We start from the raw sequence: 21287 nt of genomic DNA on the forward strand, positions 1-21287 counted from the left end.
ACTCTCTTGCCTTCCCTTCTCTTCTCTTTTCTTAGGCTCTACTTGCAACTGAAAATAAACAGCCTTGTGGTCATGTATTCGATCACTTGAATGAGTGAGAAGAAACGGAACCACGACAGAAACACGCACGAAGAGCCCCCCCCCTTCCCCCTCCCCACCCCCGGGGTCCGTCTGGACACGACACGGTTTGTCCGCGCCCGAATGTTGCGGAATTCAAGTGCTGGAAAGGGCAATTACGGGTATGAATGACGGTGACTGGACGGGTGGCGGACGAACTATCTAACCAGATGAGGAGACGGGTAGGGTAGGTGCTGTACCGTAATGCCGTATACAAACCCAGTCACACTGCCACACACACACACACACACACACACACACACACACACGTACGCACGGGTATCAACCGCTCATACTTCCAGCCTTCGGGATACTTGGACCGACTAGGAAGGGACCCGGTGGTATAGACTCTGGCCCGAACGCCGAGTATAGCCGGGAGGAGATCTGAAAGGGAGGGTCAGAGACAGAGGCCGGGTCCAGACAAGGAAGCAGGTAGGATGCCCGTATAGCCGAATACCAAAGGTTCTATTAATCTATTCATAGCCTCGTAGGTACTCGATGGTGGATGATGGCCACGTGAGGGGTCTACCCTGCGTATGGGATGGGATGAAAGAGGGCAAGTCTCGTAAGTCTAGTCAGGAAGCGGGCGAGGAGTAGGCATTATGTTCCGGTTCAGGGAGCGATCTAGCTAGCCATGTATAGCAGCGACTTTGCAGACCGGCCTGTGTTCTCTTGAATGCATCTTGCTTGCATGGGTGGGATGAGAGAACCTGGAGTTCAGGCGTGCTTGCTTGACCCAATCTCAATATACTGTAGCTTGACTTTCCGTACTGATTGATCTATGGGTATAGGTGCAGAAATCAAGTCCAGACTAATAACCCTTTGCACCACCAGCTAGCTCCACACTTCTTTACCGGACTTTATGCTTCAACACGTCCATCATGGGGGCCAGGATGTGGAAACTCCGCTTGAGCAGCACCGTTCCCAAAATGCCCATGCTCGCCAGCGCCGCGGCCACCTTCCACGCCGGGTGCAACGGGTGCGTCCCCTTCCCGCCGTAGAGGTTAAAGTCCTTCCAGACGGGCCAGTACAGCTGGTACCAGAACTTCCAGGTCTCGTCGGGGTAGTTGGTGGTGTTGCGGCCCGCGGCGTCGAGGTTCCAGTTGCTACAGCCGGCGTTCCAGACCATGGAGCGCAGGCGGGCCTGGACCACGTTGGCGTCGCGGTGCTCGGCGGCCTCCTTGACGTCGATGACCTGGAAGTCGCCGTGCAGCATCGGTTTCACCATAGTTTTGAGGATGTACTCGACCTGCACCTCGTTGGTGTAGATGACCGAGTTGTGCGCGGGGAAGGCGTTGGGCCCGAACACGATCCCGAAGTTGGGGAAACCCGTCACGAATGTAGCTTTGTAGGCCTGTGCGCCGCGTGTGTCTTTCCAGTGCTCGTTTAGACTGATGCCGTCGACGCCCTTGACCGTGATGGGCGACAGGAATTCTTGAATCTTGAAGCCCGTGCTGAGAATGATGGCGTCGACCTCGATGCTTCGTCGCGGCGTGCGGATACCTGTCTCGGTGATTTCCAGAATGGGCTCCGCTGTCAGTTCGATGTTCGGGCTGTGGAGGCTCTCCAGGTAGCCGGGGTCGAAGATCCGTCGTTTACAGCCAAGCGGGAACTGGGGAATGAGCAGGTCGTGGTACTTCTTGGGCGCCGTCGCCATCATGTATGCCTTCGCATGTTCAGTGGCTGCTGCGCGGTTACGCACCGACCGGGCCGTCTCGGATTGGTACAGATTGTGAAGGGCATCGGTGTTCTTCCACAGGTAGAAGCGGTAAATGCGGTTCCAGAGAGGTATATATCGGAAACACCACTTCTGAAAATCGGTGAAGCTGCGATTGGGTCTTTCGTTGATCCATTGGGGTGACCGTTGGAACTGGTAGACCTGTGCGGCTTCCTTGACCACGTACGGGACCAGTTGAGCGGCGGAGCAGCCGTTGCCGACGACAGCGACGCGCTTGCCCGTAAGAGAGACATTGTGGTTCCAGCGCGCCGAGTGCCACATGTCACCTCTGAAGTTCTCGTGGCCAGGGATGTTGCAGTCTTTGGGTATGGATATTGTGCCCACGCAGGATACCAGCATCTCTGCTTCTCTGTGGAAGACATGGTTGTCGTCGAGGTCGCGCAGAGTCACGCGCCAAACCGACTTCTCTTCGATCCACGCTGCCTCGACCACCTCTACCCCAAGCCGTACATGGGGTCTGATGCCAAACTTGTCGACCGTGTCTTGCAGATATTGAAGGATCTCGGCTTGCTCGGCGAACCGCTTCGACCAGTTGGGGTTCAAGTTGAAGGAGAAGGAGTAGAGGTGGGAGTCGACATCACAGCCAACGCCAGGATATGTGTTGAGGTACCATGTCCCGCCGATAGATCTCTCCCTCTCGTAAACCACAAAATTGTCATATCTCAGCTGTGATCTGAGCCGTGCGGCGAGGGCAATACCAGCGACCCCGCAACCGATGACGATGAGGCGTGGCTCTGCTGTGCGTCGTGAAGGCATGGTGTGTATGTGTGTGTCTGTGTGTGTGTAGACCGGGAACACCGCTCGAATTGTCTCGACAAGTTCACGACTCCAGAGTGACTTCTCCAGACTTTTTGTTCGCACAATATATCGAAATCCATCTGCGGCGGACTACCCACTCATCCATGTAGCCTCTAGTGCATGCTCCCGGCCGACAACTCGACCCAAGGCGATTCCGGTTATATGACGGTGGCTTGAGATTCCCGGGCCACAACTCTCCGGCGGCATGCTGTGGGCCACCCTTCGGAAAGGGGTCCATGTTGTCTTCGGGGAGGAAACCAAATCCCGACTTGCCTACAGTCAGGGATGTTGTTTCTCTGGATCACTCGGAGGAGCATTTCGATACACAACAGATATAATGGCGTGCAAGGTCCGGGCGGTTGGTGAGTGCGTCGTCGTCTGCGCAGACATTGATGTCAAACATGCCAAGCCTCACCAACGCACATTCCGCCGCTGTCAACGGCGTCAACGGCGTCACTGCCTCCCCCATCTTGAGCGACGATGAGCAAGCAGTGCGAGACCTGAGGAAGTTCATCATCGATGTCTGTCGACAGAACGGCGGTGGTCATGGCGGTTCGGCCATTGGCATGGCACCGCTGGGAGTGGCGTTGTGGCGCCATACCATGAGGTACAACCCAGCCAACGCCGACTGGTTTGATCGGGATCGATTTGTGCTGTCCAACGGCCACGCTGCCATGTTCATTTACACCATGTTGCATGTGACCGGATATCCGCATATGACCTTGGACGAAGTGAAGTTGTACGGCTCTGCGAAAGCAGTTGATCCGAACACAGGCAAATGGAAGGCCACCCTCTGCCATGGCCACCCCGAACTCGACGTCCCAGGCATCGAAGTCACGACAGGGCCCCTCGGTCAAGGGGTGGCTAACGCAGTGGGCCTCGCCATTGCCTCGAAACACCTGGCAGCGACCTTCAACAAGCCCGGCTACGAGATCGTTCGTTCTCGGATCTACTGCACCACCGGCGATGGATGTCTTCAGGAGGGAGTCGCCCAAGAGGCCATGGCCCTTGCGGGTCATCTCCAGCTCGATAATCTTGTGCTGTGCTACGACAACAATCAAGTCACCTGTGACGGCCCTCTGGACTGGATTGTATCCGAAGACACCAATGCCAAAATGAGATCAATCGGCTGGAATGTCATCGATGTTTTCACGGGCGATACCTCAGTGGACGATATTGTCTCAGCGTTGAAGCTTGCACGGTCGACCAGGGGCAAACCTACTTTCATCAACATTCGCACAACAATTGGTTACGGAACATCCACTGCAGGCACTTTCAAATCGCATCACGGAACCTATTCCGATGAGGATGCTGCTCGCTACGCGTCTCGCGACATTTCAACCACTCATACTCTCTCAGAACAGACGAAGGCGTATCTCGCCTGGTGTGTGGCCCGAGGCCAAACTCTTGAGGACGACTGGAATGCTCTTCTTGCGGCCTACAACAAGGCGTACCCCGCCGAAGCCCAGCTTCTCGCCGACCGGATCAATGGCAAGGTCGACCATGAGACTATCCTGTCCTCCCTCCAAGTTCCCAAGGAAATTCAGGCTACCCGCCAATTCAACGGCACCGTGTTTAATGCCCTCATGTCACATGTTCCCCATTTCGTCGCTGGCGGCGCCGACCTCTGGAACAGCAACCAAATGGGCGATCAGACTCCACGGATCTTCTCGGCCGGGCACCAAGAGGGCCGCGTCATTCGATACGGTATTCGCGAACACGCCATGGCATCCATCTCCAACGGGCTGGCCGCTTACAATCCTGGCACCATCATCCCCATCACCGCGACCTTCTTTATGTTCTACCTGTACGCGGCGCCGGGTGTGCGCATGGGTGCGCTAAGCCACCTCAAAGTCATCCATGTGGCGACCCACGACTCGATCGGCGAAGGTCAAAACGGCCCAACCCATCAGCCTGTCGAACTTGACTCATTGTACCGAGCAATGCCACATCTCGCATATATCCGACCGTCGGATGCTGAGGAAGTCGTTGGTGCCTGGATGGCCGCGTTAGGACCCGCGACCAAGGACATGTCGGTCATCATCTCGCTGGCCAGAGACCCTGCAATCACCAGGGTACCCAATACCGATCGAACCAAAGTCGCCCGGGGCGGCTACGTGGTCGTCGAGCAGCCCGACGCCACCGTCACGCTTGTTTCCTGCGGCTCGGAACTGCCATTCGCCGTGGCGGCGGCCGAGCAGCTGACCGAGCAGCACGGCATCTCGACGCGGGTGGTCAGCATGCCGTGCATCAGCCTGTTCGAGGCCCAGCCCGAGACATACCAGAACGAGGTGCTCGGCACGACAGAGCACGTGGTCAGCGTCGAAGCCTACGTCAGCAGCATGTGGGCGAGATTCTGCACCGCGAGCGTGGCCATGGACAGCTTTGGGTATTCTGGCGCGGGCATTGAGAACTTTAGAAGGTTTGGTATCGACGAGGCGGGGATTGTCAAGAAGGTGAAGACGATGCTGGAAACAAGTACACCGGCCAAGGGTAGAGGGAGGTGGAGGTTGTTGAAGTAGTCAGTAGACAGCGAGATGATGAGGGCATGATTAGGCTACGTTCGTGGTTGGGAAGATTCTTTCGTGTCTAGAGTATATCGCACGCACGCACGTCTTTGGGGGCGCTGTATATTTTTCCTTTCCCAAGCTGCTGGTCGAGTCAATTATCGCGAAGTTACCAAGACGGAGTAGCGTCTCATCTAAGATGGAGGGATGGTCCGAATTCCGAGACCTAACAATGCGTTAAGATGCTCCTCCCTCTCTCCTAATGACCAGTTGTCGGCAGATGGGTATGGTTGAGGGTACATAGTTGGGCTAGACAGACACAGCCTTGTCATAACCGAAAGCCTCTCTTCTCGCCTTTATGGCTTTTCGCTTTATGCTTCGCGCCCGCGTCTTCCCGCCACTTCGGGTGGAGCAACGGTCTTTTTGGGGGTCGTGAGTTACGACAAGTGACTTTGGGCTCTCTCTTCCAAGTACAGATGGACAATATCTAGGGCCAGTTGAGGATACTTCAATCCCACCCCGACAGGACCTTGGGAGCCCCAAGTCTCCCGATATTGACCTAAGCCTTCCCCAGGCACGGTCCCTTTAACTCTTTTCTCCATACTATCACCGTCTCGCCGTACAACCCACAACCAGGGACAAAATGGCCGGACTCCTACGCAACAAAGTCGTCGCCATCACCGGGGCATCGCAGGGCATCGGCCGTGCCACGGCGCTGGCCTGTGCCCAACAAGGCGCGGGGCTGGTGCTGCACCACCTGGGGACGGAGCAGACGCGGTCGGACATGGACGCGCTGCAGACGGAACTGCGCGCCATCGACCCGTCGCTACGCCACACGTCGTTCGGCGGCGACGTGGTGCAGCCGGAGACGCCCACCAACCTGGTGTCGGAGGCGGTGCGGCGCTTCGGCCGGCTCGACGTGCTGATCAACAACGCCGGGATCTGCACCTTCGCCGACTTCCACGAGGTCACGCCCGCGCTGTTGGAGCGACACATGGCCGTCAACTTCACGGCGGCGTACATGCTGACGCAGGCGGCGACGCGGCAGATGGTGGCGCAGGGCAACAACAACAACAACACCATCAACAACACGGGAGGCAGCGTGGTGAGCATCGCATCCATCACCGCGGTGCAGGGCTCGTCGGCGCTGACGCACTACGCGCCCTCGAAGGCCGCCGTGTTGGGCATGACGGTCGCGTGCGCCAGCGCCCTCGGACGCCACGGCATCCGCTTCAACAGCATCTGTCCCGGCACGATCGAGACGGACATGAACAAGGCCCACCTCGACCGCGACGGACTGCGCGCCGTCATGGCCGGCAAGACCGCCCTCGGGAGGCTGGGGACACCCGAGGACATTGCCGGCGCGGCCGTGTTTTTCGCCAGCGATCTCAGTGCCTATGTCACGGGCCAGTATTTGTTGGTGGACGGCGGCGCGTCGACGCATTATGAGTGAGGATGTGAATGATTTATGAGTCGCCAAGGGGGGGACGGGTCTTCAGGCGGAGTTCCTTTTCACTTCCGTCTTCCCTCCCTCGTATGGGAGCGACTCTCCAGAATGGTCGTGGTCAACAGTGCTTCATCACACGGATAATGGATGGCTATTGCGCTATTCACGTCCCAGGGACGATGCACCGGAACGGGATGGCCAGACGGGAAAGTGGACTTTTTGACGGTTGCCCAACGAGCAGCACATCTGACTTGGTTCCATGGATTAGAGGACTATGAAACGTCAATCGGTATCACGAACACCAGAGGTCCTGAGAATGAGCGGTGGAGTGAGAGATGAAAGGCCAAAGACGGACATGTTGGGCGCTTGCCGTATCCTAGAGATGGGATAGATGGGAGGTATATATATATATATATATAGTAGTAGTGTCTCGCATCGAGAAATCCCATCTGCCACTTTCTCTACGCCTTCTTAGCCTGCATGCTCTCCCTCCTACAACCTCGCCCTCTCCGCCTCCAGGATACCGCCAGCTGCGTCCAGGATCCCCTTCTCCTTCGGCTCCCAGCCCAGAAACTTGTGTAACCTCCCCGCCTTGCCGCGCGAGTTCCAGCCCCAACTCACGGCCTCGAAGCCCGCTACCTCGAACGCCTCGTCCTTACTGAGCTGCTTCTCCGGCGGGTTGGGGGAGATGTATCCCTTCTCGGCCGCGATGGCGGCGATCTTCCGGGCCAGGTCGGCCCAGAGGTGTTCGCCGCTCTCGCACAGGTGATAGCCCCGGGCGCCCCAGATCTCGTCGGACAGGTTCCTCGCCACCGCGGCTTCGGCCAGCAGGACGAAGGCGGCGGAGAGGTCGTAGATGTGCACGTGGTTCCACCGCGCTTTGCCCGCGCCCACGATCGGCGTGTACCCCTTTTGCAGAATGAGCCTGCTCAGCTCGTACGCCTGGCGAGAGCGGCCGGAGATGGGGCCTCGGCCATCGCCTATGGGTGGAAGACAGCTTGCGAGTTAGTTTATCTCTGTTCCAGTTGGCAATCAGATGTGCGCGGTAGGGACAGTGACCATCACGCACTTCCACTGGTCTCTATACGTACCGTAAATGGTGGGTGGGCAGACCAGCGCCGTCTTGACCCTGTCGGCGTATTTGGTCCCCGCTTCGAGGACAATCATGTCGACGTTCCGATGGAACGCATCGTCAGGCAGGTGAGTCAGCTCATCCACGCCGTCGAGGTCGTTGTACTCCTTGGTCGACCACTCGCCCAGGCGATTGTTCTTGGAGTCTTCGTAGGTCAGGATACCCGTGCCGCCGGTATGCAGCCAGAATCCCGGGTTGGACGGCGTATGGCCCTCGGCGAGCCCGGCCGCGATGGCTTTTGCCGCGCCTTCGTGGTCCGACGCATCTGCCGTGTCTGATAGGCGTGACGAGGGGATCAGCGAGCCTGTTCGACCTGGAATCCCGACGCTGGAAACTCACGCAGGACGATGTCAGCTTTGGCACTCTCCTCCTGCAGCACGGCCGAGTCGTCCAGATCTCCCAGGACGACGCGCAGCTTGGGATATTGCTGTTGGACTTGGTCGGCCTTTGCCTGCGTCCGGATCAGGGCGCCTATGGCAATTTGTCAGCAGCTTTGCTTCCTCGTATCCACGAGAACAGAGAGAAGAGACCAGCACCTCTTGACCGTGGCAGGCAAGCATGGAGGGAGCTGAGTGTTGACGGAGGAAGAAAGGCCATGAGAGATCTGGAAACTCACAGTATTCCCAATCTGGGTGTTTCTGGTTCAGTGCATATAGAGCGTCGCCGCCTATGTAGCCGGTGACGCCCGTACTGGATCGTAGTCAGCATGCTAACCTCGTGATTATGAGCCACGTTGGCTGCATACATGAACACTTTGACCGTCATGATGTTTGGTTATTGAGGCAGAGAAACGATTTCGTTGCGAGACTCCGTTGTTCTGATGACTTGGTGTAGATGGATGGATACTCAGGTGGTGGATTCCAACTCAGTGATCTCCTCGAAGCTTGGAAGTCTTGGAAGTCTTAGGGGTCAAAGCCGAGGCCACGCATCACAGCTGCTCCAACCCTCTTGACTAATGACAGGATGCTGAGCGTCATCGTCTACCTTTGAAGACACATGAACATGATTCGTAGACGCCCAAAGAATCCAATCGCAACACAGCGTGATCGAATTAGCCGAAGCCAGAAGGTAAATAAGTATACCTCCCAATACAATTCACCATAGCTGTATCGCAACACATGCACCTGTGATCAACAAGGTCGAGAGGACCAACCCGTACGAAAAGACAGGGAGAAGCAAACAACGGGAGAATCGGATAGGCAAGCTATAGCCCCTGATCTCTCCTCCCGCCAGCTTCAAAATCCTCGTGTGCCTCGTAATGGTGGTATTCTCAAAAGAACATCTTCTTGCATAAGCGGTTCCGAACATTACCAGCAAAGGTGGCTGGGGCTTGGGTTCGCAAGAGACAACGGTTTAACAGCCCCTTACAAGGGAGTATTAACACCGACAGGGGGGTCCCGGGGGATACTTGGGGTACGGGAATTGGATTCCTTTACGAGTATAACAGCTTACAATCGGTTCCCTCAATCCCAGTTTCAGGGCGGCGTTGGACGGCTAGTAACCGGGAGCCTCACAGGCCCGGCTATAAGGATCGTCGACCACAGCTTTTCCTCTGTATTCAACCACCACCACCACCACACGGTTGGACTTAAGCCATACACTTGTACCTGGTAAAGCTGGAAGAGCCACAGATAGTTTATGTTTGGATAATCAGCACGTTTCTGTTCGCAGCAACCTCCATTGACCAGCCGACATGGTTATGCAGGCGACCCAATCCACCACCGTGAGATTTCCTACTATCGGGAGTTCCTCAGATGGAGGGCACTTCGGTGGACAAATATTCTCGGTCTTCAGAAGGATGTGAATCAAATATGAGGAGACCCTGAACTGCAATAAAGCAGCTCTGTGAAGATTTTCGGCTACAGTTGGGGGTCGGCTGAATGGACAAGGATCTGAGGGGGCTAGAGACGGGTACTTGGTAGCATTCTTTTCATGCGCATAGGACTGGCTTCCTGTTCTGCTCCTGATAACTAAGCTTGTTCCGAAGATCCCCTATGCTTTCCCCCAAATCAGAAAGCCGTGACTCCACGTGCAAATGATTCGTACTCCCATATGACAAGGTTAGTTACCCCTTTCTGTTGTGGGGACGGGGGGTTCATCGCACATTCACTACTGAGAAGGTTTGATCCCAGACATTTCTTTGAGATCCACACTATTCGCTGCCGGCACCTGGTGATATATGTTCTGGTTGAGGAGAAATAATGAATGTATAGCTCCCTTCACCCAGACTTGAAGATATTGCCACCAACTACAGTCTGCTAGAGAGACGACCCTGTTTGAAGACCTTGTCCTCCAACCACTGCCCCAGCATGTGATTGGCTTCCGCCGGCTTCTGCCAGAGAACCCAATGCCCGGCCTCAATCTCGCGGTGTGTCAACTTCTCGACCTTGGGAAGCATACGGCCGACCATATCGTCAGTGATGGCCGGGTCACGCGTGGCTTGGACGAACAAAACCTCATGATCAGGACCGAAGCGCAGATTTAATGGTTTGAGATCGTTACCGTTGTCGAAAAAGTGGGCGTATTCGTCCTCCCAGTTGACTTGGCGCGTGCGGTACCAGTTCACAGGACCGGTGAGGCCGTTGCGGGAGAATTCTGAGGCGTAGAAGTCGAGTTCGTCACTGCTGAGCAGGTCGTTAGTAGGGATGGCGCCAGACAGAATCAGGTCGAGATCGGCGCCTGAATGGACGTCGAATCCGGCGAGACGCTCGGGTCTGGCGGTGTCGAGTGCTCCGAAGACGGCGTTGAGAAACAAGCGGATCTCGGAGCGAGATTGCACCCTGTCTTCGACTTCGCCGGAAGCAAGCTGTGCTTGGTACGCTAGGTGCGGCATGTGATTCCGGATGATGTTTGCTAGGGGTTCGAAGCGGGAAAATGGTGGAAAATAAGGAGCGCCGAAGATGAAGAGGGCTTTGACAAGCTTGGGATAGTACTGGGTCATGCGCCACGCAACGGCTGAGCCCCAGTCGTGGCCGCCCAGCGCGATTTGTGCCAGACCAAGTTGTCCGCACAGCGTGGCCAGGTCGTCGGCAGCGCGCTTGTATCCATAGTCCCTCAACTTATGGGGAGGGGAGTCCGTCCGCCCATATCCCACGCAATCTGGTGCAATGACCGTGAGACCGAGCGACGTCAAGAACGGAATCTGATATCTCCATCCGAACGAAAGGTCCGGGAATCCATGAACGAGAACCACTGTTCCTCGCCGAGCGACGGACGGAGGAGGCTCAGAGTACAGGTAGCCGTACGTCAGGCCATTGAGTACTGCTGAACGCAGTTGCACCCGAGAGTCGTGGAAGGGCTTGATCTTGTCAACAGACATAGCTTTCTTTGGAAATGAAAGAGATCCGGAATCAGTTGGAACGAAGGGGGATAAAGTTGATATTGCCGCCAGCATGGACGCCGTACTTTATCGACATGCACAAGTGAGGGCATGCATTCCCTGTTTGGCAATAAGCCGAATGTTGACTATTCAGGACCGAGCTCTGCATCCTATTCTATCCTTTTGCCGTCAACGTGTTCGAGCAAATCATATCACATTGAAATTCGCACGTGTTGCCATATTTCTTCGTGATTTGGCAGCAAACGTTCGCGTAGGCGGAGACGACAACGCTCTAATCCTAACCTCACAGGGGGGAGAACGATAAATTGCGTATTCTGGCTCGTGGCAATAGTCTCCAAGTCTGATTAGTGTCTGTTGAAGACTGATTTTGACAAGGCGTAATTCTAGAGTAGTCAGTATCTAGTGCTCAGTGCCGCCATACCCAACGTAGCCGATAGTCATCCGTCTTTATATAGATGTATACAAGCATTTCAGAGGGTGATGTCCGAGTTTTCACCTGCGATTAACGTCCGATTCCCTGGTCGGGGAGGAAGCCGGCAACATCCTCGACTTCTGTATGACTTCCATTAGATTCAAAGTTGGTGGAATGTGTCAATGCCAACAGCGGCACGGCACGTTCGCGAGTGACTGGGCTGGGCCGAGTTGGGTTTCGACCGTATTTGCTCACCACGTGGCAAGAGGCAGAATCAAAGTCAGCCTGGGCTTCTCTGTGATGTATCGAGAATGCTGTCCAGACTTCGCTTAAATCTTTCAAGCATTGGATGGGACGGGCTTTCCCCGCAGCTGGCGATGGCGCTACCGCAACAGGCGCGGGAATAGATGTTTGGTAAGTGTGATGCCTGACCAAAGTCAACTGTTAATGGTAAATATCCACAGGGTGATAGTTGGGCACGACGTCGAACGTCCTAGGAAACTCGATTGGTCAACCCGTTCCGGATACATTCCGACTCAAGATGTAGCACCTGTGACGACTCCGGCTTCTGATCGGTAGGCTGTCGGATCTTCTCAATGGAAGGCAACGGGCGTGGTAAAATAGCATGGAAGATGGTCAAGGGGATGTCTGACTGAGCCCATCCATGAAGCTGAGTGGGCCAAAGTTTCAGTGACTAAACGAAGCTTTGCACTTTTAGGCTCATTCTGCGAACGTTGACGGTGAACTATATTTCCACAAGTATTATCTTGGGAGCATCCTACAACCTAAAGCAGTCCAGCAGGGTCTTGCGAGACACATAATTCTAGCAGGGGCGCATTCGTCCAAAACCATCCCCCTGGCCTGCCTCTGGACACCCATGGCAACTCGCCTCGCGAGGCAGAATTGGGTCGCGTATTCGGATTTGCGATGGGAGAACAAATACGATTGGCTAATCCTGGAAGATGTTGAAAGTAAACTCCCCAGGAGGACGAAGCCAGCTTCTGTTGACTATATAAGAGGTCATGCAGACAAGCTTCCTTACTCTACTGCAGCCATGGTGTTCTCTGAGAGCAATGGTCCGATCAGTTGCTTCCATTCCTGACAGGCGCCTCTTCACCATGAATAACTTTCTGCCCTGGGAGTCTTGGACGAGCTTTGTGTTCTTTCTCGCCTCCCTACAATATGCCCTTGCTGGACCTGCTATATATTGCAAACCAATCCCGTCCTCATCAAGCTGGCCTGCTCAGTCGGCGTGGCAAGAGTTGAATACAACGGTTTCTGGCAAGCTTTTTGCAGACGTCCCCCCTGGATCTGTCTGTCACCCGGGAAATGCTTTGTTCAACAACGCCACATGCACATTTGTTCTTTCCCAATGGGCGAACTCGAGCTTCCACGCCAACAATCCCATCTCTGTTGACTACAACGATGATGGATGTCTGCCGTCTTCTCTGGCCCCTTGCTCAGCGGCTGCTTACCCGTCGTATGTGGTCCATGCCACCAAAGTGTCTGATGTACAGGCGGCGGTCCAATTTGCCAGGAAGACAGGTATCAGGTTAATAGTGAAAGGAACTGGCCATGATCTCCTATCCAGGTAAGAGAAGAATATCCTCTCAACCGTCATGATATTAACTAGATTAGATCATCTGGTGGACAATCTTTGTCTATTTGGACACACAACATTGTGGGAATCTCAGTGAACTCTAGTGACGCTCGGGCACTGCCGTATGGTGGAGTTGGCTCCGTCAAAATTGCCGCTGGATCAAGGATGATGGAGGTCTACCAGGCGGTCGCAGAATACAACTTAACGGTTATCGCAGGCGGTGACATGTCAGTCGGCATTGGTGGATGGGTCCTGGGAGGTGGCCATTCTCCCATCAGCTCGACATACGGACTTGGAGCCGACCAAGTCCTCGAGATGGAAGTGGTCACTCCAGACGGCAGGTTTCTCACCATCAACGAGAACTCGTATCCCGATCTGTTCTGGGCAATGCGAGGGGTGAGTAAAACGTCAATAAATCTACGGAGAACAACTGTTGACTAGATTTGCAGGGAGGAGGCTCCACCTTCGGCGTTCTCATCAGCGTGACCATGAAGGTCTATCCAACCCTTCCCGGCAGCCTGACGATCTTTTCTGTCAACACCACTTCGAACAGCGACACGTTTTGGTCAATTTCTTCGTATTTCACATCACAAGTGCCCAGCCTCTCGGACAAGGGAGCGAACGGCTACCATTATTTTATCCCCTATGCACCGGGAACCCCCCCCGACCAACTAGGTATTATCATTGGTGGCTTTTTCTTCCCTAATAAAACTCCTGCCCAGGTCAACGAGGTCATGGATCCGGTGTTGACCAAGATCAACACGACGAACTGGGGTGACAAGGTCTTTATTGCAAACGAAACCATCCCCATCCAGGATTTCAATAAGTTTTGGATGACGAACCAACCCGAGGCTGTTGGACCATCAGAGCGTCTAGGCTCACGCCTCCTGACCCGTAGTGCGCTTACTGGGAACCAGACAGCACTGCAAAATGCACTACGTACAGCCTCCAACGGCACCTGGACACTCCTCAATCACCTTGTTGCCGGAAAGGGGGTGCGAGATGCTAAAATACCTGGTGGGAACAATTCAGTGTGTCCTGCATGGCGAAACGACACCTACATTCACTTCGGTAAGTTCATAACAGCCTTCGACCGCGCAGAGTATTGACATCATTTTCCCCTCTCAAGTTACCTACCGAACGTGGACACCCTTGAACCAGACCGAGAAGACGGCGGTGACGGATGAGTTGCGCAACAGCGCCATTGAAGCCCTGCGTGTCCTCGATCCGCACACGGGTGCGTACGTTAATGAGGCTGATCCAACAGAGCCTGATTGGCAAAAAACCTTCTGGGGCACCAACTACCCGCGGCTTTTGTCTCTCAAAAAGAAATACGACCCGAAAGGCATCTTCTGGTGTAAACCCTGCGTTGGCAATGAATTGTGGAACGTTACGGGCAGTTCTGTATACCAGGACGGCATTGGCGAGGATGGCGGCAGGATCTGTCAAGCCTAGTGAAGTCAAGGCGAGATTAAGCATCTCTGCAAGTCAAACTCTTTTGCTGCTTCATAGTTCCACTCCTTAACCACTCTCACGGCTTGGTGATCCTAGCTGGGACTTCAACGGTTCGGTTTGCGTGAAAGGAGACATGTCATTGGCTCTGGGACGAATTCTACTGGGTGCATTGACACTCAGATCAGGGCTCCAAAGCCCAGCTGAGAGAAGCATAGTTTGTCACGGTGCAATATCGCAAGAGAAGGGGGGTGTAAGCCGTTTCCGAATATGTACGAGTGCGAGGGCGAGGGCGAGGAGGGCACGGGATCTATCCAGACAGCTTCAAAGTGCAGATACAGGTTTCCGTTTGTTCCGTTCGAAGGTGTCCTGCAGAGGCCTGGCGCAGGGGTCTGTTTCTCCACGGCTGGAACGAAGTTCTCCAGATCTAACCCAAGGCAGAAACCCCGGACAAGCTGATGACGATCTACGAGGTATTTGTTTAGTTCTTGTTGTTCATCGCGTGGGGAAGAACTGGGCTTTTGAATCAAAAGACGCGGGGAATGCCGTTTCCTAGCACGTTCCGCGGAGGACTATGATTCCCGACCATGATCTAGTCTGCCAGCACAGAACTATATCACAAGCCCATGCCATGCTTTCCGAGATTGACCAGGAATGTCCATCACCGCCAGCAAAGGAAGGGATATTTGTTGATGGCCTGCCCAGTGGAGTCCTACAGTGTCAGCATAACCTCCTGAGGAACGGTCTCTTATTTCCCTAGATATGGAGGTCACATTTCTCGATGGACATACCCTTGCTCCGAGCAAAGAACCCTACTTCCTTGGCGACTCGGGCATTGATGGCTACATCTCTGTGACCGGCTCCACGGACATGGAGTTCGACATGTTCAAGATCACTCTGGAGGGTCGGTCAACCCTTTCGCTCGTGCTGTGAGCTGCTTACAGAACCAGGGCTCTTGGTCAATACCATCCGATGCCTCGACTGGTACGCGGACACTCTGATCCAGCGGACACAGCAGGTATGACCTGTCTCCTTTACCTACCCACTCACGAAACAGAGCCTGCGGCGTCAGACTATCCGTGGTAACCCTCCGCCCTGTGCTAGCTCCTACAACTCGATGCAATCAAGACAGCGGCAGATTTCATCGGTGTTGACGCGGAAGATCCAACGAAGAGTAGAAGCACTCCGAAGTGCTTCTTCCACTTCGACATCCCCAAGAGCCTGCAGTCCGAGCTGCTGGGGCAGAACCACGGACACCTGGGGGATCTTCCCCCTTATCTGCCCCCCTTCGAGATCGGAGAGAGACATCCCGTGTTCCAGCCGCGGCGTCAGGGGCAGTGTATTGTCACGTACGCGCTGTGTGTGAAAGCCCTTAAGCACGACAAGGTGGTGGCCACCTGCGCCCGATCGATCAGGATCATACCGACCTTGGCCATCGCGCCGCCGTTCTGTGTCGCTGACTTTCCTGACGAGTACTGTCTGGCAAGGTCCAGAGAGCCGAGACGCTGGAGCCTGGGCGTGTGTCGCACGGGAGATTTGCGCATCGAAGCCACTCAGCCCGCTCCGGTGATTCTCAACCAGCTCACGGACGATACAGTCTGCTCAGCTTCTTTAAGCCTGACGCAAATGACTTCTTCCAAGGTAAATTGTCGAAACGAGGGGCCGAGAACCCCGGCCAACAGTCGGTGTACGGCGTCGTTGATGTTCTCTACATTCATATCCGGCGATCCGCGTGAGAGTGCTCCGACGCTGAAAGACCTCTCGTCCTCTCGTACGCTGTGCCGTGAATGCGGTGTCTACGCCAAAGTCGAGGTCCCTGCGGAGTTCTCGCAATGGGTCAAAGTCCCCGCTCCTCTACGTGGTGAGTATCCCGCACCACAGCACAGCTTTGGCTTGGTTTGGACCAAAGGTCGCTGGCTAATAAATGTGTTTTCTAGTCGAAGATGGTGATGCTACGTTGGGAACGGTACAGCAGTGGAAATCAGAAGCGCATGTGACGCTCAACTTTGGGAAACTGAAGCATCCGGTGCCCAGTTTCGAGTCGTCCTTGGTTTCTCGCCGATACAAGGTCGACTTGCGCATCCGAATCGCCGCGCCGTATCGCTGCAAGTTCCGGCTGGCTTTGCCGGTGCAGATCCTCTACCGTGCAGATAATTGTCAGAACCCCGGAAGGGTTCCTGAGAGCGAGTGTCCTCCGTACATCGCATAGGTGGGCGTTACACATTGATGCGATGTGCGGTATTGGAGATGGGGGAATTTGCGTCTGTGCTTGATACCGGAACGGCTGCACTCTCTATCAAAGGGCTTGCACAGGGTTATACGGGGTTCCATATCTCCTCTCTGTCATCCAGTTCGCCATAATAGCTAGTTCCTTTCCACCAGTCCGGAGCCAGGTATTTGCGGGCTCGTTGGACGATGCCGTTCCATTCTCCAATACAAATTCCACGACCGAACGCGAAGAGACCAGGCCAAGTCGGAGCTTGTCCTAGCTCCTAATTCGTACTTATGAAAGTCAGGGTAGACCTGCCGCGGAAATGAGACACAATTCGATACGTAAATCAGACTCAACGCCCAGCTTCACGCGGGCCTCGTTTCACAACGGCCTAAGACGAATTATCTCGCGCCCGCGGACTTCGAGAAACGATTTGCTAAAAGGAAAAGGTTTTCATCTTGTCGTCCATATACTTCCGAGGAAGTCCGGAGACGTAAAGACGTGCCCGTCAGGTCAACCAGGACAATTCCGCGGAACACGTTCGGACCGTGTCCCGTCTTAGAGAAGGAATGATGGAGTTCCTGGACCTGACCTGATGGCCTGTGAGCTTGATCTGCAGGTTACTTCTGAACGTCGTAGATTGAATGGAGGCATCGAGGAGGGTTTTCTCTGAGGAGGATGCGAGGGCCATCGAACATCCTGGAGCAAATGGAGACAAGACCGATATAACCAACTGCTAAACGGGGTCGACAGGCACCACTGGTATCCTTGGTCTGTCCATGATCCAAACATCACGTCTCGATATTGTCGGCTCCCATGACCGTCCCAAATTGTAATAGGGTCATTAGATCCCCATATCTCACTGGAGCCTCTGAGACTTGCCAGCCGAGAGACCCTTGATCTTCCTGACTGCTGCGAATGGGACCTTTCGACAACAAAGTCACTCGCTTGATAATGGCGGTACATGCTGCGAGATGATAGAGATCTTACACGACAGATCTTGTTCTCCTGACAAGTTCCCAGGTTGAGGGATTGGACAGCTGATAGTGTGTTTCCACACTATCCAAGGTCGCCTGTGGATAAAAAGAGCAGAAGTTCAAGTTTGAATGAAGCCTTTGAATCCCTTAAACAATGCTGCTCGACGGTCTCGCCGTTTGGCGAAATGCTCTCCAGGATGCTAATACGTACACTAAACTAACTGTCTTGCCACTCACCCTGCTCCCGCTGAAAGATGATACATCCCGAGACTAGTAAGTCGTTCATCCAGGAATTGAGAAACGAGAATATGCAGCCTAGTCGTTTGCCTCGCTTCGAACCCACAGCATTAGTGGCTGCCTTTTCACCAACGCTAGCGACAATCATCCAATTATTGGAAGCTCAGGATGCCTAGGCGGCCTAGAGACAGGGGTGGAGGAGGGAAAATGAGGCTGAGCCAAGAGAAGACTATCTCAACCAGATCAATCCTTGGGCGACTTGTCATTCTCTATCCATTCTCTGATTCTGAGGTGTGTCAGTCCAAGACTGCCGCCATGAGACACAGATTTGCCGAAGAGCTGGGCGCGGAGATCGGGGACGCCATCCAGCGCGAGGCCGAGGAGACGTCCATGATCCTCGTGGTCGGCGCGACGGGAGCTGGCAAGAGTCACTTCATCAACTCGATTGTCCCGGGGGCATGTGTGACCTCGGCGAGACTGGGTTCATGTATGTCAAGCACTACCCTACTACAAACCAGGTCACGGATCTTGGACGAACACAGGAGAGTGGTGGTGGGCTGACGAACATCGATCGATCAACGATAGGCACACAGGAGCCCGCCGCGATTTACACGAGTTTCGACGGCAAACCCCTGATCCTGATTGATACGCCCGGTTTTGGGGACACAAGAAACCGGCATGGACGGTCGGACGCCATCATCCTGAGCGAGATTGCCCGGTTGATCGCACTCCAGTCTGCAATGGGGGTGCAAATGGTGAGGCGGATGGATGGATGGTCTATATCCAACGTTGACTTCATATCATCGCTAACTAGTCCGACCGGCTCAGAAAGGGATCATATACCTGCACGACATCTTCTCCGCCAAGATGACCGCGGAAGGAGTCCGGCAGCTCGAGCTGCTGCAACATATCTGCGGGGAAACCTGCTGGGACCACGTCACGTTCGTGACCTCGAAGTGGCCCGAGGAAGCCATCCAGCAGGTGTTCGAGCTGGGGACCAAGGAAAGCGACCTCCGACGGGACTTCTGGCGCCCGATGCTGCGCAAGAAAGCGAAGATGTTCCGTTTCGAGAACACCCGCGCCTCGGCCGAGACGATCCTGCGCTCCCTGATGTCCCAAGCCCCGGTCAAGTTTGCACTACAGGAGGAAATGGACAGTGGGAAGACGCTGGCGGAGACGACGGCCGGCAAGTTTGTCGTCGACACGAGGGAACGGGATGAGAGGCGGATTCGCGCGCTGAAGGAAGGGCAACCAGCCACCGCCGCGGCAGCAACGCCGGGTTCTTCCACCAGAGCTGCTGCGGTCGCTGATGATGACGACGACGACGTGGACAAACTGTACGAGCATATCGAAAGCCGTAGACGAGCCGAGAATGTGTTGGAGGAGGACGTCAATGAAGAGGTAGAAAAGGACTTGAAGACGAAAATGAAGGACTTCTTGAAGGGCGGCAAGAAGCCCTCGGTGGCGACGATCCTCAGCCTACTGATAGGGTTGAGTTCGTTTGCCATCAACTTGATAACAGCCTTAGCATGAGTGGAAGCGATCTCATCTGGGGAGGACAATGGTCAGGATCGATGTATATGGGGGATGGATCAGACCTCCAAACATTCTTCCAGGGTTTCACAGCCTTTATCGTGTGCTCCATCGTTCAAGTCTTGCCATCTCCATGATTGTCATTCGCAGTGATCCCTTCAATCCTGAACATGGTGTGCGGTACCAGGATGCTCTCCTCTGCGCCTGCCGTCGATCCCCCGGACGAAATCGTCACCAACTCTGGGCTTGTCAGAACATCGCATATCAGTGTGCCATCCTCGGCTTCCCGACATGATGTGCTTTTGAGCTTGAGTGGCCACCGAACCTGGACTGAGCTTTGACATTTTCGCATCAGTCTTGAGAACTCGACGGCTTTGACGACAATTTCATTTTCGAGCCGTTTACATAGCTGTGAATCCAGAGCACTGGTGTCTCCCTTCACCATGGATATCACATGCCTCCAAAGCGACCGAGCAAAGTGTCTTGACCTCTTACTGGTCTCAAAGCTGTGCGGAGCGAGAGCCGTGGTGGTCAAGCATTTCCAGCGGCGTATCTCGTCAGGTGGAATCCCTGCTGGCGGGTTAGTTGCAGCTAAAAACTACAAACGAGACTAGACCAAGCCGAACTCACCTTGATCCACGAGGTCCCGCAATATAAAACGAAGCCACTCGGCATCTTGTTGGGACGCCCAGAGATCGTTCGGACTTTTCGATCCCGAGTCATCCGGAATTGGAAGCACGTTGAGCATGATCTCGCGGTGTATCCTAGTCATCAGGACCGCAGCAAGCCCTTTCCTTGACAATGGTACTTTGAAGGCGCGAGACAGAGCGAGCAGCTCCGCCAGATTTTCTCCTTGGTCACGCCCAATTTGCATCTTGACCGCTTGGTAGGCTGCATCATCGCACCAGGCAGAGACATGGTGGCAGATATCCGTGAAAGCACTCTTCAATTTGGCTTGAGTGACCCAGAGACCCGGGAATTGTGCATTGAAGCGCTCCGACAGAAGCTCGCTGTATTTTGCTGCGAAGAAGTCGCGCTCGACGGTCAGGGCAGCACAACGCTCTTCCAGCGCAACATTCTCCTTGACCATGCCATCATACAGGTATCGAAATTGTTCATCCTCTTCCTGGTACTGCTGCACAGTCGCCTCCAAGCGCTTTATTCGACTTTGCAGCCCCACGACATCTTTCGAGCCGTCGTCTGAGCCTGGTACCGGGGTTTCTCGCGACAGGCGAGCCCGTGCCGGCCGTGCTGATCTGCTGATTGATCCTATCAGCTCACGACCGTCTTGTCCCGTCAGCGGCGTCTCGTGTGTTTCATTGTCGAGATCAGTTTGCGAGGATTCTTCGACTGATGCAGTGGAGGTTTCTGTGGTCGCGCTCTCGGCGCGGTGTTTGTGGCCGGAGATCAAAACGAGCTTAGTTCGAAGTGGGTTCCGTGACATGGTCGATGGGGACGTGTTTCTTGTTGCAATCCTTCTCCCGCTGCAGGGCCTTCTTAGGTCTCTCGCCGATATGCTCAAGGGAGCGACAGAATCGATGCATATAACGGTAAGCAAGGAGAAAAATCACGGGGGCAACCCCCCTCGTTGTGGCCGCAGTCAGGCTCTGGCGCCTAGAGTCCTAACTGCGGCTCAAGAGGACAGCCACACAAACTACTGCAGGTCAACCCGCCGAATGATGCGGCTGTCCAGGCTGTGCAAAGCTCACAGGACTCTGGACTCTGGACCCTCGCAATCCTCGTCCTTCCTCTATCTGGTGAGGTCTTTTCATACCTTTGGAGTTG

General features: G+C 54.8%; 9 protein-coding genes across 9 annotated transcripts; 5 read left to right on the forward strand and 4 right to left on the reverse strand.

Annotated features, from left to right (window-relative positions):
* Window positions 1–967: 967 nt before the first annotated feature.
* Window positions 968–2611, reverse strand: AYL99_05213 (hypothetical protein; the record flags this gene model as incomplete). Its single annotated transcript, XM_018836725.1, has 1 exon — window positions 968–2611. The coding sequence occupies one exon, from the start codon at window positions 2609–2611 to the stop codon at window positions 968–970; it is 1644 nt and encodes a 547-aa protein (XP_018693578.1).
* A 443-nt stretch (window positions 2612–3054) lies between these two features.
* On the forward strand, window positions 3055–5175 carry AYL99_05214 (hypothetical protein; the record flags this gene model as incomplete). The annotated part of the gene is made up of 1 exon (XM_018836726.1): window positions 3055–5175. One exon carries the CDS (start codon window positions 3055–3057, stop codon window positions 5173–5175), a length of 2121 nt encoding a protein of 706 aa, XP_018693579.1.
* Window positions 5176–5803: 628 nt separating this feature from the next.
* AYL99_05215 (hypothetical protein) lies at window positions 5804–6613 on the forward strand (the record flags this gene model as incomplete). The annotated part of the gene is made up of 1 exon (XM_018836727.1): window positions 5804–6613. One exon carries the CDS (start codon window positions 5804–5806, stop codon window positions 6611–6613), a length of 810 nt encoding a protein of 269 aa, XP_018693580.1.
* Window positions 6614–7099: 486 nt separating this feature from the next.
* Window positions 7100–8504, reverse strand: AYL99_05216 (hypothetical protein; the record flags this gene model as incomplete). Its single annotated transcript, XM_018836728.1, has 5 exons — window positions 7100–7587; window positions 7699–8013; window positions 8079–8210; window positions 8356–8429; window positions 8485–8504. 5 exons carry the CDS (start codon window positions 8502–8504, stop codon window positions 7100–7102), a joined length of 1029 nt encoding a protein of 342 aa, XP_018693581.1.
* A 1483-nt stretch (window positions 8505–9987) lies between these two features.
* AYL99_05217 (hypothetical protein) lies at window positions 9988–11058 on the reverse strand (the record flags this gene model as incomplete). The annotated part of the gene is made up of 1 exon (XM_018836729.1): window positions 9988–11058. The coding sequence occupies one exon, from the start codon at window positions 11056–11058 to the stop codon at window positions 9988–9990; it is 1071 nt and encodes a 356-aa protein (XP_018693582.1).
* Window positions 11059–12609: 1551 nt separating this feature from the next.
* AYL99_05218 (hypothetical protein) lies at window positions 12610–14546 on the forward strand (the record flags this gene model as incomplete). The annotated part of the gene is made up of 4 exons (XM_018836730.1): window positions 12610–13082; window positions 13130–13487; window positions 13541–14162; window positions 14221–14546. The coding sequence occupies 4 exons, from the start codon at window positions 12610–12612 to the stop codon at window positions 14544–14546; spliced, it is 1779 nt and encodes a 592-aa protein (XP_018693583.1).
* A 759-nt stretch (window positions 14547–15305) lies between these two features.
* Window positions 15306–16752, forward strand: AYL99_05219 (hypothetical protein; the record flags this gene model as incomplete). The annotated part of the gene is made up of 4 exons (XM_018836731.1): window positions 15306–15447; window positions 15494–15561; window positions 15648–16404; window positions 16481–16752. The coding sequence occupies 4 exons, from the start codon at window positions 15306–15308 to the stop codon at window positions 16750–16752; spliced, it is 1239 nt and encodes a 412-aa protein (XP_018693584.1).
* A 1532-nt stretch (window positions 16753–18284) lies between these two features.
* AYL99_05220 (hypothetical protein) lies at window positions 18285–19502 on the forward strand (the record flags this gene model as incomplete). Its single annotated transcript, XM_018836732.1, has 3 exons — window positions 18285–18456; window positions 18555–18724; window positions 18798–19502. 3 exons carry the CDS (start codon window positions 18285–18287, stop codon window positions 19500–19502), a joined length of 1047 nt encoding a protein of 348 aa, XP_018693585.1.
* Window positions 19503–19617: 115 nt separating this feature from the next.
* AYL99_05221 (hypothetical protein) lies at window positions 19618–20946 on the reverse strand (the record flags this gene model as incomplete). The annotated part of the gene is made up of 2 exons (XM_018836733.1): window positions 19618–20072; window positions 20133–20946. 2 exons carry the CDS (start codon window positions 20944–20946, stop codon window positions 19618–19620), a joined length of 1269 nt encoding a protein of 422 aa, XP_018693586.1.
* Between the last annotated feature and the right edge of the window lie 341 nt (window positions 20947–21287).

The sequence above is a fragment of the Fonsecaea erecta genome (assembly GCF_001651985.1).
Source record: "Fonsecaea erecta strain CBS 125763 chromosome Unknown Scaff4, whole genome shotgun sequence".
NCBI lineage: Eukaryota > Fungi > Ascomycota > Eurotiomycetes > Chaetothyriales > Herpotrichiellaceae > Fonsecaea > Fonsecaea erecta.